Source organism: Scyliorhinus canicula, chromosome 2 (genome assembly GCF_902713615.1).
Source record: "Scyliorhinus canicula chromosome 2, sScyCan1.1, whole genome shotgun sequence".
NCBI lineage: Eukaryota > Metazoa > Chordata > Chondrichthyes > Carcharhiniformes > Scyliorhinidae > Scyliorhinus > Scyliorhinus canicula.
This window is the reverse complement of record NC_052147.1, coordinates 106,832,726-106,848,369: the sequence shown is the minus strand read 5'-3', so window position 1 is coordinate 106,848,369 and position 15,644 is coordinate 106,832,726. Positions and strand designations below refer to the sequence as shown.

The following is a 15,644-nucleotide window of genomic DNA, read 5'->3' as shown; positions in this document are numbered from 1 at the left end:
AGGTTACAGGGAATGGGGTGGAGGCTTGGGCTTGAGTAGGGTTGCTCTTTCCAAGAGCCGATGCAGACTCGATGGGCCGAATGGCTTCCTTCTGCACTGTAAATTCTATGATTCTTTCTCATGCCACGAGAAGCTTTACATAATATGGTGAGCAGAATTGCATGCAGCACTTTAAATGCGATCTAAGCAAGGTTCAAGGCAGGTTTAACGTATATTCCCCAGTCTTCACTTGGTAGTACAGAACTTGAATATAGCTGTGAAAAGAGAGACATATTACCAAAGCTTTTCACTTTGCACTCATCAGGACAAATGCAAGAATGCCAAATTTCAAACAATCTCAACAATTTACATTACAGGAGAAATGGGTCAAATTGCATATCTTACCTTTCACTACATTGTAAATTCTGAGAATTTGTTCTCTTGTTCCTGGATTTTCCAATTGCAGGGGAAATTCACTTCCTCTTACCCTGTTGAAAGTGCTTGAATGCAAATACTACTCAACTTTCCCACCTCCAGGGGACATCACCAAAGTCTTATTACAATTAATTTTATCATCCTTCGTGTTTCTCAAATTGTTGCTGTACTTTTTCAACGACCAGTGCATCCTTCCTGACTTGCAGTGCCAAAAACTGAGCACAGTGCTGCAAGCAAGATCTGTGTGATCAGTATTTTGCAGTGACATTTACTTGTTATTCTATCCCTCTTGCAAAGAAACCTGGTGTACGGTTAAAAAAAATTTTTAGAAAACATTTTATTAAGACATTTATAATTTAAACATGTTAACATATCAACATTCGAAATAGTAGAGGGGTCCGACACATGCAAAAATCCCACAGTAACATATCCAACTCCCCCCCACCTTTTACTGACGGTCAGTTTTCCTTAAAGAAGTCGATGAAGGGCTGCCACCTCTGAGCGAACCACTGTAATGAACCTCTTAAGGCAAACTGAATCTTCTCTAGCCTGAGAGACCCTGCCATGTCACTGACCCACACCCCCGACTTTGGAGGCTCTGAGTCCCTCCATCCTGGCAAAATCCATCTCCGGGCCACCAGGGAGGCAAAGGCCAAAACGTCGACTTCTCTCTCTCGCTCTCTCTCTCTCCCCCCCCGGCACCCGGATCTTCCGACACTCCAAACATTGCCACCTCTGGACTCAGAGTCACCCTCCCTTCCAGGACCTCTGACATGACATCTGAGAATCCCTGCCACAATTCCCTCCGCTTCGGACACCCCCAAAACATATGTACATGATTCGCCAGACTTCCCCCGCACCTCCCACACCTGTCTTCCACCGCCTCAAAAAACCTACTCATCTGGGCCACAATCATGTGAGCCCTGTGAACCACCTTGAACTGGATCAGGCTGAGCCTGGCACACAACAAGGATGCATTGACTCTCCTCGGGGCCTTCTCCCATAGCCCGACTTCCAACAACCGCCCCCCCCGCAACTCGTCCTCCCACTTTCTCTTCACCTCCCTGATTGGGACCCCTTCCCACTCCATCAATTCCTTATATATTTCCGAGACCCCCTCCAACCCCTGTTTTTAACATCACCTTATCCTGTAGTCTCCGTAGAGGAACGTGAGGGAAGCTTGGAACCTGCCTCCAGACAAAGTCCCATACCTGTAGGTACCGAAATCATTTCCCACCTGACAAATCAAACTCCTCCTCTAGTTCCTCCAGGATTGGGAAAGCCTCCTCCATGAAGAGATCCCCAAATCTCTCAACCCCGCGCTTAAGAAGGACCTTCTTCACCTTTGGGACTTTCCCAGCCCTTATAAAACACAAGATTGCCTCGTTCATTTTCCTAAGAAATTCCTTGGGGTAAAGGTTGGGAGACACTGAAACACAAACAACAATCTCGGGAGGACTATCATTTTCAGTCTGTACCCTCCCCGCCATTGACAGCGGGAGCATGTCCCACCTGCGAAAGTCCCCTTTCATTTGCACAATCACCCTGTCCAAATTTAGTTTATGAAGCAGACCCCAGTCCCTTGCCATCTGAATCCCCAGATACCTAATACTCCTTCCCATCACTTTGAACGGCATCTCCCTCAGTCTCCTCTCCTGCCCCCTTACCTCGATCGCATAGACCTCGTCTTGCTCATGTTTAGTTTGTAACCTGAGAACCGGCCCAATTCCTCCAGTATTCCCATAATTCCTGAAATCCCCCCCCCCCCCCCCCAACGAGTCTGTTATATACAGGAGCAAATCGTCCACATAGAGCGAGACCCTATGCTCCTCCCCCCTCCTCTTACTATCTCTCGTCAAATGTTTGATGCCCTCAGCGCCATTGCCAAAGGCTCTATGGCCAGGGCAAACAGTAGTGGGGAGAGTGGGCACCCCTGCCTTGTCCCCATGCACAGACTAAAATATTCTAACCGGGCCCGGTTGGTCCTTACATACGCCACCAGTGCCTGATATAGCAACCGGACCCAATCCACGAATCCCTCTTCGAACCCAAACCTTCACAGGACATCCCACAGGTACCTCCACTCCAACCGATCAAAGGCCTTCTCTGCATCCATGGCCACGAGCACTTCGACCTTGCGCCCCTTCACAGGCATCATTATCACATTTATGATCCGTCTAATATTGGACGTCAGGTGTCATCCCTTAACAAATCCCATCTGGTCCTCCCCTATCACCTCCGGGACACAATCCTCTATGTGCATGGCCCAGATCAACAGGGAGATCAGTCTATATGACCCACAACTCTCCAGATCCTTATCCAGCTTCGAAATAAGGGAGATCTATGCCTGCGATGACGTTGGGGGAGCACTCCCAGCTCTTTGGACTCATTAAAAGCCTTTACCAGGAGCGGCCCTAGCAACCTGGAAAACTTTTTATAGAACACAACCGGGTATCCTTCAGGTCCCCGGGCCTTACCCGATTACAGTACCCCAACCCGTCTATAACCTCCCCAAGCCCAATTGGGGCTCCTAATTTCTCCACCACCTCCTCATCTATCCTCAGACACTCCAGCCCCCCAGGAATCGCTTCATACCCTCCTCCCTGGCTGGGAGTTCCGATTTATACAATCTACTATAAAACTCCCAAAACACATCATCCACCCCTGCCGGATCCAAAACCAACTTCCCCCTGTGTCTTTTACTTTCCCAATCTCTCTCACCGCCTTCTGTTTCCTCAGCTGGTGCGCCAACATCCTGCTGGCTTTTTCCCCATATTCATACACCATCCCCTTCACCCTCCTCAGCTGATCCTCAGCTGTACCCCTGTCCAACTCCGCCTGCTCAGTCTTATCCTTAAGTGCCCGAATTGAGTTGCGTTCCCTCCTGATAACCGCCTTCAGTGCCTCCCACACCACCCCAGCCGAAACCTCACCTGTGTCATTGATCTTTATATATCCCCGAATGGCCTCCCTCACACGCTCGCACACCTGGTCCTCCACTAACAGCCCCACATCTAACATCTACCGAGGCCACTGGACCTTTCCTTTTGTTGACCTGCAGGTCTACCCAGTGCGGGGCGTGATCTGACACCACAATTGCTGAATCTTCAGCATCCACCACTTCAGTCAACAGTGTTTTGCCAACACAAAGAAGTCTATCTGGGAATATACCATGTCGACATGGGAGTAGAATGAGAACTCCTTACTCCTTGGCCTCCCAAATCTCCACGGACCCACTCCCCCATGCGCTCCATAACCCCCCGCAGCTCCTTTGCCATAGCTGATACCTTCCCAGACCTGGAACTCGACCGATCCAGCCTCGGATCCAGGACCGTGTTCAAATCTCCCCCCATAATCAATCAATATGAATCGAGGTTTGGGATCTTGCCCAGCACCCATCTGGCAAACTCAACATCATCCCAGTTTGAGGCATATATATTTACCAATACCACGGCCATTCCCTCCAATTTCCCGCTAACCATAACATATCTACTCCACCCCCCCCCCCCCCCCCCCCCCCCCCCCCCCCCCCCCCCCCCGGTTTCACCTCTATCTTTCCCCACCTCGATCACCACCCGTTTGTTGACCAGGATTACCACCCCCCTCGTTTTAAAGTCTAATCCCGAATTAAACACCTGCCCAACCCATCCCTTCCTCAACCTAATTTGATCCCCCACTTTCAAATGTGTCTCCTGCAACATGGCCACGTCTGCCTTCAGTTGCCTCAAGTGCGCGAATACACGGCCCTTTTGACTTGCCCATTCAGTCCCCGAATGTTCCACTCCACGTGACCAGCCTGGGCGGGGGCAACCTGCCCCCCCCCCCCCCCCCCGGGCCAATCAATCTTAACCTCTCCTAGGCCAGTCTGCGGCCCATGTCTCGCACCTTCCCCAGCCCGCCCTTGGGCAACCACCGTCATCAATCCTCCTCCTCCTCCACTTAGAAAGTCCCCTGCCTGTCAGCAGTCTATCCCCCCTCCCCCCACACCCCCACCTCGGTCTTCCGCTCACCCCCACTTTTCTTCCATGAACTAGCCCTCCCAGCTGGACTGGCAGCCCCCCACCATGGCACCTAGCATCGCAAGAGACAAGTAAAACCCCCGAACCAAGTCCAAACAGCACGGATCCAATTTTTTACAAAACATAGTTCAGTTCTCCTCAGTCAAATTTCAAGATCCTCCTCCTGTCGGTCTCTTCTCCTTCATGAAGTCCACTGCCTCCTCCTCCGACAAGCCAAAGTACCACTCCCAGCCCCCATAGGTCACACCTAAGCGGGCCGGGTACAGTAGCCCCAACTTTATGCCCTTGTGTACAAGGCTGACTTGAACTTATTAAAGCTCGCCCTCCACTTCGCGAGCTCCGCTCCTAGGTCCTGATACACCCAGATCTCGACATCCTCCCACGTACATCGCCTAGTCTGCCTGGCCCACCTCATAATGCGTTCCAAATCCAGGAACTGACGTAGTCACACCACCATCACCCTCAGCGGCTCATCCGACTGGTGCTTGCACATCAGTATCCTGTGGGCCGATCCACCTCCAGCGGTCGATCAAACATACCTTCCCCAAGCAGCTTCTCCAACATCTTCCCCACCTACGCACCAGCGTCCGATCCTTCGATTCTCTCCGGGAGGCCCACGATCCAAATGTTCTGCCTCCGAGAACGATTTTCCAGGTCCTCCACATTCTCCAGAAGCCTCTTCTGCTGGTCCTGCAGCATCCCAATCTCTGCTGCCATTGAGGTGGACTGGTCCTTATGCTCCCCTGCCAGCTCCTCCAACCTCTGGATCGCCTGACCCTGGGCTGTCAGTTTCATCTCCACGCGGTCACCACCGCCCTGATCGAGTCCACCGCCTGGGCCAGGTCCTCCGCACTCTCCTTCCTTGTTGGGTGAACTTCTCATTTAAGAAGCTCACCAACTGGTCCGTCGACTACTGAGCTGACGGGCTCCGACCCTGTTCGTCGCCATCTCCACGCGCGTTGTCCGGGTCCTCACTCGCCCCACCGCCTGGTTCGTTCTTTTCCGATGAGTTCTGAGCCGCAGTTCCATAAACTGGGGGTCCCTTTCTTCTGTTGTTGCTTCTACACCCTTTCTCTCCAAACATTTTCTGCAATAATCCAGCTTAAAAGCCACACAAAGACCACCATGAGCGGGAGCTGCCAAATGTGCGACCGCTCACTCCGTGATCACCACCGAAGTCCACGGTTAACCTTTTTAATTGGTCTTTGCACCAACACGCCAATTTTTTATATTTTTATAAGTACACCTAAAATTGACTTTTTATCCACTACCGGTGCTTTCTCAATGAGCTGTAATTCCATGTCAGTTTTATATGACCAAAGTGTGCTACTTCATGCTTGTTATATTAAACTGCACCTATCATCGTTACATCCACTTACTTAGTCGGTTAATAATCATGGCCTGAATTTTTCACCCATTGGGCGCACACAGCCAGCGGGACCGGGAGTAGATATGAAACGTGTTCCACGTCGTAGTCATCCTGGGAGCACAGTTTTACACTGGCTGACCAATTCATGTCAATGTAGCCAGCGTACTCTGAAAGACTGAGCGCTGCAGCGAGAGCAGGAAGAGGGCGGCACTGAGAACAGGGAGAGTGTGGGTTGGCCTTTCTAATGTGTTCCATCAGGGGACAGCCTCTGCAGACCTGCCGCAGGCAGCTTCTAACACAGGAAACATAAATATTGATGATAAAACTATGCCACGAGTGTCTAGGCAGCATAATCGTGCTCAAACATCAGTCCGCAGACACATTTGTTAATTTAATTTCATTCCTGACGGTTCACCCTGTCCTGGATCGAGGTTGAAGCTAAAACATAAAGGCCACCTGACCAATCATCAAAGTAGATGGGCCACGTAAAATTGTGTTCAGTTGGCCCCTTCATGGGCTAAATTCCCTGCTTGGTTGTTGGCGGGTGTGCTTCTAACTCTTGCACGTGTCTGCTGTCCAAAATATTATGCAAGTGGCGTTGGGACTCGCTAGTGCCTGAGCGAAGTAAAATACTAGCCCATGAGTAACTTTTTCTTTCTTCTTCATAGCTCAGTGTACTTCATGGCTTAATATCATCTGCAAAATTGGATATACCCCCCTCTCTCTAAATCCAGCTCATTTATATGCAGAGTGTAAATCTAGGGCCACTTTGAGGGAATACCTGTCACTTCTTATCAATCTGTGATTCTCGTTTTCCCCAGCTCTGCTACCTGCCACAAGATTGCCCCCAGTTCTATGTCCTCAGTTTTAGCAAGCAGCTTCATCAATTGCCTTTGAGAATTTATTTTAAGTTATTGCACTGATAATTTTCTATTCACCACTCCAATTACCTGTATTAAAGAAAGTTGGGTAGACACAATTTGCCTTTCAGCGAACAAGAGTCTGCAATTCCTAACTGTAAATTAAGATTGTGTGATGCTTTATTGCACTGATTTTCCTGTTTTAAGAATTGCTATGCATCTGATCATTTAAGCGGTGATGATTTGTTCCTTGCCCAGTGAAGCAGTTGAGGCTACCTCATTGAATATTTTTATGGCAAAGATAATTGGCGGCACGGTAAAACAGTAGTTAGCACTCTTGCTTCACAGTACCAGGGTCCCGGGTTCGATTCCTGCTTGGGTCTGTGCTGAGTCTGCACCTTCTCCCCGTGTCTATGTGGATTTCCTCCGGGTGCTCTGGGTTTCCTCCCACATGTCCCGAAAGACGTGCTGTTAGGTGAATTGGACATTCTGAATTCTTCCTCTTGTGTACCCGAACAGGCACCGGACTGTGGTGACTAGGGGATTTTCCGAGTAACTTCATTGCAGTGTTAATGTAAGCCGACTTGTGACACTGATAAAGGTTATTATTATAGATAGATTTTTGAACAATAAAGGAATTAAGGGTTATGTTGAGTGGGAGGGTAAGTGGCGATGAGTCCACAAAAAGGATCAGCCATGATCTTATTGAATGGCAGAGCAGTCTCAAGGGGCCAGATGGCGTACTCCTGCTCCTTGGCCAGATGGCGTACTCCTGCTCCTTGTTCTTATGCTTCTTACGTTCTTAACTTTAAGTTGAATCCAGATACTTTAATAAGGCCTCCTTTAAGTAACCATCATGGCCAGTTTATTAATGGAGCTTAACTATTTATCCTGCTGTTACAATGTCATCCGATTGTTTTGATCAAATCACTTGGTCACCGTTAATTTAATGTACCACAACAGAAAATGACAAAAACGAGCTATCATCTCGTTCACTGATTTGAAATAATTTTGTTTTGACTTTTGTCTTCCAGGATTCCTGGGATGCACAACATATTCCAGTTCTCTTCTCTGTCTTTTGTGGCCTCCTGGTTGCTGTCTCCTATCATCTAAGCAGACAAAGCAGTGACCCCTGTGTACTGATGTGAGTGATCGCATTTCAAGAAGCAAGAGTTCAGGGCAGTATGGTGGGGCAGTGGTTAGCACTGTTGCCTCACGGCGCCAAGGTCCCAGGTTCGATCCTGGCGCTGGGTCACTGTCCATGTGGAGTTTGCGCATTCTCCCCGTGTTTGCGTGGGTTTTGTCCCCACAACTCAAAGATGTGCAGAATAGGTGGATTAGCCACACATAAATTGCCCCTCAATTGGAAAAAATAAATTGGGTACTCTAAATTTGTAAAACAAAAGAAGCAAGAGTTCTCATAGGTCTTTATAATGGCCTTAGACAATGAAGGTCAGGTAGAGATCTAATTTAAACAAAAGGTGCTGGAAATACTTAGCAGGTCAGGCAGCACCTTTATAGAGAGAAATTTAATATGTCAGATCATAACATTGGAAATAGGATCAGGATAGACAATATGGTCACTGGAGTCTGCTCCGCTATTAAAATGATGACTAATGTTTGCCCTCAACTCAACTTGCCTGCCTGCTCTTCAAATCATTGGTCAACCTTCAAGTTGCTCAACAACTGAGCATTGACAGTCTTTTGGTTAGACACTGCCAAAGACGCATAATCCTTTGAGTGAAGATATTTCTCCTCATCTCAGTCTGAAATAGTTGACACTGTGGTCCCTAATTCTGGACTTGCCATTTAGCCTCTCAGCATCGATAGCATCTCTCAACGTTTCTGTATGGCAAGACAGGATTAATTAGTGCCTCATAGTGAAAGCACCCCCGAGTAGCAGTGATCATAATATGATTGAATCTTACATTCAGTTTGTGGGAGAGAATGGTAGGTCTAAGGCTAGCCTTTTAAACTTAAACAAGGACTATTTTATGAGAAAAGTAGAGCTGACTGAAGTGAACTGGAAAATTAGGTTAAGAGATAGGTCAATAGAGATGTAGTGGCAAGCATTTAAGGAATGTTTCAGCATACACAGAATCGATACGTTCTAACAAGAGAAAAAAATTCCAAGAGGAGGACCCACCATCTGTGGTTAACTAAAAAAGTTTAAGATAGTATCAAACTTAAAGGAAAAATATGTAATTGCGCAAAGGTGGGTGGCAGGTCAGAACATTGGACAGAACATAAAAAACAGCAAATAATGACTTAAAAGTTAATAAGAGAAAATAAGAGTCTGAGAGAAAGCTAGTTCGAAATATAAAGAGAGATAGCAAGAGCTTCTACAGCTATTTTCAAAAGAAAAGAATTAACAAAGTGAGCATTGGTCCTAATTCGTATGTTGGTGTCTACCATGTTAAACTCCTTCAGAATCCAGTATGTTTTAATGAGTTCACCTCTCATTCTTGTGAAATCCAGAGTATTGGCTCATTCTACTTAATCTCTTCTCATATGACAACCCCATCATCCCAGGGATCAATCTTGTAAATTTTAGGCAGTAACCTTTCATCAAAAGATGTGCTGCTTGCATCCACAAATTGAGATTTCTTTGCACCAGTTCTACCGGAAGTAATGGTAAATATGTAACTTTGAAAGCTGGCATTATAACTTCTAATTAGTGTTCCAGTTTTGGAGTTTGATTATGCACATCCTATTGTTGTAGTTGTGTGTATGAGTGGGAGAACATGGAATCTGGGTGTCAGTGGATGTATCAAAACCAGGTATGCAGTTACAAGATATTCTTTCTCCTTTGGAGACGTGACACGCCTTGGAATGAGAGCAGAATGTAAAGGCTGTTATTGCAGGAGAGAAGCCTTCAAGGCAATATTTGAGTGGAAATTTTATAAAGGAAGTATTAAGCGAGATGTAAAGCTTGAAATCCAATTATAAAAGCTGACATGCTTGGCAGGTCGGCGGTGTTGATGAAAATCCTGCGGTTTGCTTCCTCAATTTGACAAAATCTATGAATAACTGATCAATTATTCATTGCATATGGAACTAAACACTCTTGAATTTTACTCTTCATGAATGCATAATGAGTGTGGCCTCAGAACAACAAGCTCTCACCAGTGTAATACTGTTTTCACTAGTCACGTGGTGTTGCACATCATCAGTTATCTGACTGCTTGTGCTCCTTTCCATGCCAATTTTTGGGGTAAAGGAGCAACGAAAAATGAGTTTCAGGTTTGGACTACCACTAAAGGCAAGTGTAAAATTGCTGGTGGAAATTAAAAAATTGTTTAAAATATTAAGCTTAATGATATGACTTTATCTTGAGGGTCTGGTATCCACATATTTTCCCAAATTCAGCTGAGAGAAACTATCAGATGAATGGAGGATGGAAAGTATGAAGTTCTTCAAATAAAAGCAGACAGGGCAACTTAATCTCCTTGGTAAACTATATCAGCAGGAATTTCCCTGTTGGCTTCTGAGCTCCACTATCAAGCTTAAAGAGGGGTCAGAGCCAACAGCGTGTGGAAAACAGTCACTCAATGTGTTTTTTCCCCAGAGTGGGCCCTCGAAGCTGGAGGGCCAATCAGTGGCTTTCCAGCTTGAAAACAACAAGTTACGGCAGGTATGCCAGGGAGAGAAGACATCCAAATGACAGCACCCTCTAACCTTTCTAAATTAAAAATGGCCTTTCCAGCCAGGCAGCCACTGTGGGGGAGTGGATACCTTTCACAGGATGGCCTTTGCACACAGACTGGGAGGACCTCTCAGCATGTACGATGTATTCTGCTGCAATTAGGCCATCTCCAAGCGACCTCTGAAAAGCAGAGGCCATCTGGAAGATTCTAATTCACTTCCTTCAATTGGCCTTAAGTGGGAAAATGGCCTGCTGTGAGAAGAAGCAAGGAAAGTGACACACAGGCCAACAGTGTTACTTTACTGCTCTTGACTCATGAGGGGCGCTCAAAATCAGGCCTCTTGAGCCTATAAAAAAGGATAAAATTGTTTTAGCACTTGGTTTACTCAGGGACATTTAGAACATATTTGTAAAGTACAGATGGTCTTCAATCAACTTTACCGAATTTCTTGAATGGATACAGAAAATATTGTGTTTTAACTTATTTATGAGTATTCAATAAAGTAGAAGAGAAAATATACATGATAAAAGCAATTACATACGGAGTTAAGAGGAATATGACGAGAAGGCAGAAAACCAAGGGCGGGATTGAATAGAAGTGTCCTAGACTGCAGAAAACTGGGTTTGGGCCATCTGCTTTTGTCTTTTTAGATAAAGTTTTATACCAGTTTGAGTGGCGTGATATGTCTGCCCTTGTAGCTGGCGCAAGGAGGAGCAATAAAGACGACAGGAGAGAGAAAGAGCAGCTGAGAGAAGAGAATTTGGGAGTGTGCCATAATGGTAATGTCACTAGCTTAGTAATCCCAAGACCCAGGCCAATGCCCTGGTGACAGTGGGGCAAATCCCTTCAGGTAGTTGGTGGAATTAAATTGAATTAATAAATCTGGAATTGAAAGAAGCCTCACGAATGGTAACCATGCAATTATTATTGATTGCGGTTAACAACCCAACTGGTTTACTGATGTCCTTTTGGAGAAGAAAATCTGCCATTCTTACCTGGTCTGGCCTCCATGTGACTCCAGACCCACAACAATGTGGTTGATTATTGACGGCACTCTGAATTGATCCAGCAAGCCATTCAGTTCAAGGAGAGTTAGGGATGGTCAACAAAGGCTAGCCTTGCCAGCGACACCCACTTCCTGTGAAAGAATATTAAAAAATATATGGCGGAGTGCACTGAAATGGAGCCAATACTGATAGTCTGTGTTCAGGGGACTCCTCTCTAACTGACCATCACCTGAGGAGAAATGTGTGAGTTGTCTGTGCTTTCCAACTGTCATTGAGCTGCATGTTGTTGGGGTCACTTCTCGAGCCTCAGAACAAAACAGCACTGTCAGTGGATCTCAAGGTCTCTGTGCCTCTTAATATCTCACAGTTTACGCTGTGCCAGGAAAGTCAGCGAGGCTCTACACAAAATGAAATATGGACATCACATTTCCTATGAGTAGAATGAAGAAGGACAAAAGTTCTAGGCTTCACTTACATCACAGATCTTTCCAAGGTCCAAGCTGCCATCGGCGGCACCTGCATTGTTCTGTCTGTTTCTCATCACCAGCCCTCAATAAAAAGGAATGCCATTCCTTGGATATGCAGCTTGTTTAGGACCACAGGCAGCACATCCTCCCCGTGTGTGCGTGGGTTTCCTCCGGGTGCTCGGGTTTCCTCCCACAGTCCAAAGATGTGTAGGTTAGGTGGATTGGCCATGATAAATTGCCCTTAGTGTCCAAAATTGCCCTTAGTGTTGGGTGGGGTTACTGGGCTTATGGGGATAGGGTGGAGGTGTTGATCTTGGGTAGGGTGCTCTTTCCAAGAGCCGGTGCAGACTCGATGGGCCGAATGGCCTCCTGCACTGTAAATTCTATGATAATTTTGCAGGTTAGTGCCCTATTCTCTGGGAGCAATCATATCTCCTCTGTGCCATCTTTATTCCAACCATCCCAGCAATCACAAGCCAGCTGCATGACAACAGGGAGGTTCCTTTCAGAAGTGACTTATGACCTCTGTCAGGTACATGGGCAAAGACACATAGTTGGCCTACAAAGAGAGCCATGCCAGCAGCATAAATTTCATTAAGCAGACTATAGGCATGCTCAAGCAATGCTTCCTTTGTCTGGATGGTTTGAAAGGAGCTCTGCAGTATACTCTTGAACAGATTCCCTGATTTGTAGTGGTGTTCTGTATACGGTATTGAATAACTCCACCAACAGTGGGAGACCAGTCCTTACCAACACCACCTGAGAATCAAGAAGTGCAAGAAAACGTAGAGCAGAATGAGAAAAGGAAGCGCAGATTCAGCATTGACCACAATACAGAGGAATTTGGGTTTTCCTTTCTTAATCAAAGGATATCTCAAGGCGCTTTGCTGCCAATGAAGTACCTTAAAAGTGTAGTCACAGTTATTAGCTACCCAGTAGCCACAAACATCAAAATAATATTGAGCAGATATTCTGTTTTAGCAATGGTTGTTGAGAGATAAGTATTAGTCACAACTCTGGGAAAATTTCCCTGCTGCCCTTAGAAATAATGCCATGGGATCCCTTACATCTTCCAGAGAGGGAACACAGGGTCTTGGTTTAAAGTCTAATCCAAAACACAGCATCTCTCACAATGCAGCACTCCTTCAGTACAGCACTGGAGTGCCATTTAGATTGTTTTGCCCAAGCCCTGGTTCAGGTTTGAATCTACAGCTTACGACATGGCGTACCTCGTGGCGCAACTCGGAGAAATTCATCTAGGAGCACTTCACCCAAGCCAATCTTCCCATCTCCAATGCACCAAATGTCGCACAATCCTTATTACTATTGCCATTCAATTGCCTTTGTTCAGTCCAGCCTCCGAGATCTTACCCTTAACTGCAAATACAAACACCAACACCAAATACAGAAGCAAAATCTTGACTGAACTGAAAAAAATAATTAGAAATCAACCTTGTGCAACACCCAGTGCTTGTATTGTGTACTGGATTACTTATTCCACTGGAGATACACTTTGCAGGAGCAGTGTCTGACTGCTGAGCATCCATTGAGGAGATTTCAGGTGGCCGCACCCTATTCAGCCCTAGGTCCTGCACAGATGTGCAGTGATTTGCCATGTGAAGACTTGTCTTCTATTCGCTCAAACTTGCCACCCAAAATATACATGGTGTTAGTATCTGAGCTGATGCTTGCTATGGTCAGGTGAATAATGCTGCATCTTCAAGAAGGCTTTCATAGTCCTCCTGAAATTGCACAGGGGAAATTATATTTTCAGTACCTGGAATGTGTTACGATACCCTGGGCTAGTGTGAGGTTAATTCCAGCCCCATGTATCCCGGAGTCACAACACAAATGAATTAACCAATAATTCTTATAAAAATACCGGATGTTGTTTGCCCTTGGCTGCCCAATAATCACAGTCACCAGATTTGTAAGTGTAAACATGATTACTGTTTATTGATAACAAGGACTATAATGACGTATGCAGTAAATACAACTGGTTAACGACAAGCTAATACCTAATACCCACTTTAACTTGCTCCCACCCTCTATGTAAACACATACACAAGACCGACAAACACAGAGTGGAGAGAAGAAAGAGTCTTTGTTCCAGATGATGGTTTTAGCACACTTTTCTTCTAGCATGCTTGCAGATTGGTTTACAGCCTGTAATGATAATCTTTGTAGATTAATTCATTCAGGTCCCCTGTAGTTTAGAAATGCATTATTTACAGATTTTTCTGGAGAGGCCCCTTACTTCACATCAAACTTTACTTTCAGTTTATGGCTTGTCTTCCAGCCTCTGCAGTCTCAGGAATGCAGCATCCAACAGGCTTTCTGGAGAGGGAGTAAGCCCTCAGTGGACTTCTGGGAGAGTTAGCTGGATTTTTCTAGAGCGAGTTAGCTGGATCCTTTCACCACTGCCAGAATCAAAACTGAAATCAAACTCAAATCTTGGAACTCTGAACAATATCTCAGTGAAATAAGATCAAATCACCACCTGTTACCAGTCAGAGCACACGCTTTTGTGCCAATCCATTGGTCACCAGCCAATCAATCAAACCAAGACTCAACCCATCTCTCTGTTACTGATGCCAGCCAATCTACAGCTTCTGTTTAATCCAACACAGCCTTCCAGGTTCATCCTACTTGAGTTAAAGGTGCAGGTTTCTTGCCTAAAAGGGAGATGTCCATTAATCATCCATGGATAAAAAATGGAATGGCAAAAATGAAGAAAGGGGAAATAAGCAAAATAACAGAATAAACAGGAGGGACCCTCACAAATGTCAGAAAGGACCAAGTATTAACTTATGGGAAAGAGGTAAGAAAGTGAAAGCAGCTGCAGTTTGTCAGTGTGTTGGGTGAGATGAAGTGAGAAGGAAACATCTTAGTTTGGTGTGAATAGACTACACAATGTTTCCCAGGTTGTTTGTTGTGGTTAAGCTTTTAAGCCCTGACATTCCACAGGTGTCTTTACATCTGTCAATTGGACCATCTGGGATTTTCATGAACTCACTTTTCAATGGCTTTAATGCTTCCACCCCAACACTCCAAAGCATCCTAGGATCAGGCTTGAAGCTCCTTATTCCTCGATTCAAAATGATGTGCAGCTGGTTGTATAACATCACTCTGAAACTGGTTCCTGGAGTGTAATTGCCATATACATTAGATTCTTAATGGGCAGGTTTTCAGAAGTGTCAGCACTTTGCCATTTGTATGTTCGTGTGGACAGGTCTCTACAGTGTGAATGTGATAGTCTACTGGAACTCGTGTGCATTTCTGATCCACTGCCGTTTGTGCAGCCAAAGGGGTTTACTGGGGTCACCTGCAGGTATGCAGTAGTATTGCAACAAAACATTAACAACTTCTATATTCATATGACAACTTTGAGCATAATTAAACATCCTAGGGCGCTTCACAGAAGCATTATAAAACAGAGTATGACACCAAGCCATATAAGGAGATAATAGGTTAGGTGGTGAAAAGCTTGGCCAAAGAGGTAGGTTTTAAGGAGTGAGCTAGAGCTAAAGGAGGAAAACGAGGTAGAAAGGCAAAGAGGTGTTGGCAGGGTATTCCAGAGTTTGGTCCTGTACGAGTGGGCACCTCTGGTGCAGTAGTTGTAGTTGGGAATAGACAAGAAATCAGAATTAGCGGAGCGCAGATATCTTGGGAGGGTTGGGGACCTGGAGGACCTAGAGAGGGGTATGGAGGGATTTGAAAAAAAGGATGAGAATTTTAAAATCAAGACATTGTTTGACTGAGATCAATTAAAGGACAGTGAGAAGAGGGGTGATAGGGGAAACAGGACTTGCTGTGAGTTAAGTCATGAGCAGTGAAGTTTTGAAATGTGGGAGAGTAGCC

General features: G+C 45.8%; 1 protein-coding gene across 6 annotated transcripts in view; it reads left to right on the top strand.

The window, feature by feature from the left end:
* pcnx1 (pecanex 1) overlaps positions 1-15,644 on the top strand; it is a 356,856-nt gene that overhangs the window by 261,963 nt on the left and 79,249 nt on the right. For all 6 annotated transcript variants that reach the window (XM_038784415.1, XM_038784439.1, XM_038784431.1 and 3 more), the window contains one exon: positions 7,697-7,806. In XM_038784415.1, coding sequence (XP_038640343.1) covers positions 7,697-7,806 — 110 coding nt within the window. The remainder of the gene's footprint in view (positions 1-7,696; positions 7,807-15,644) is intronic.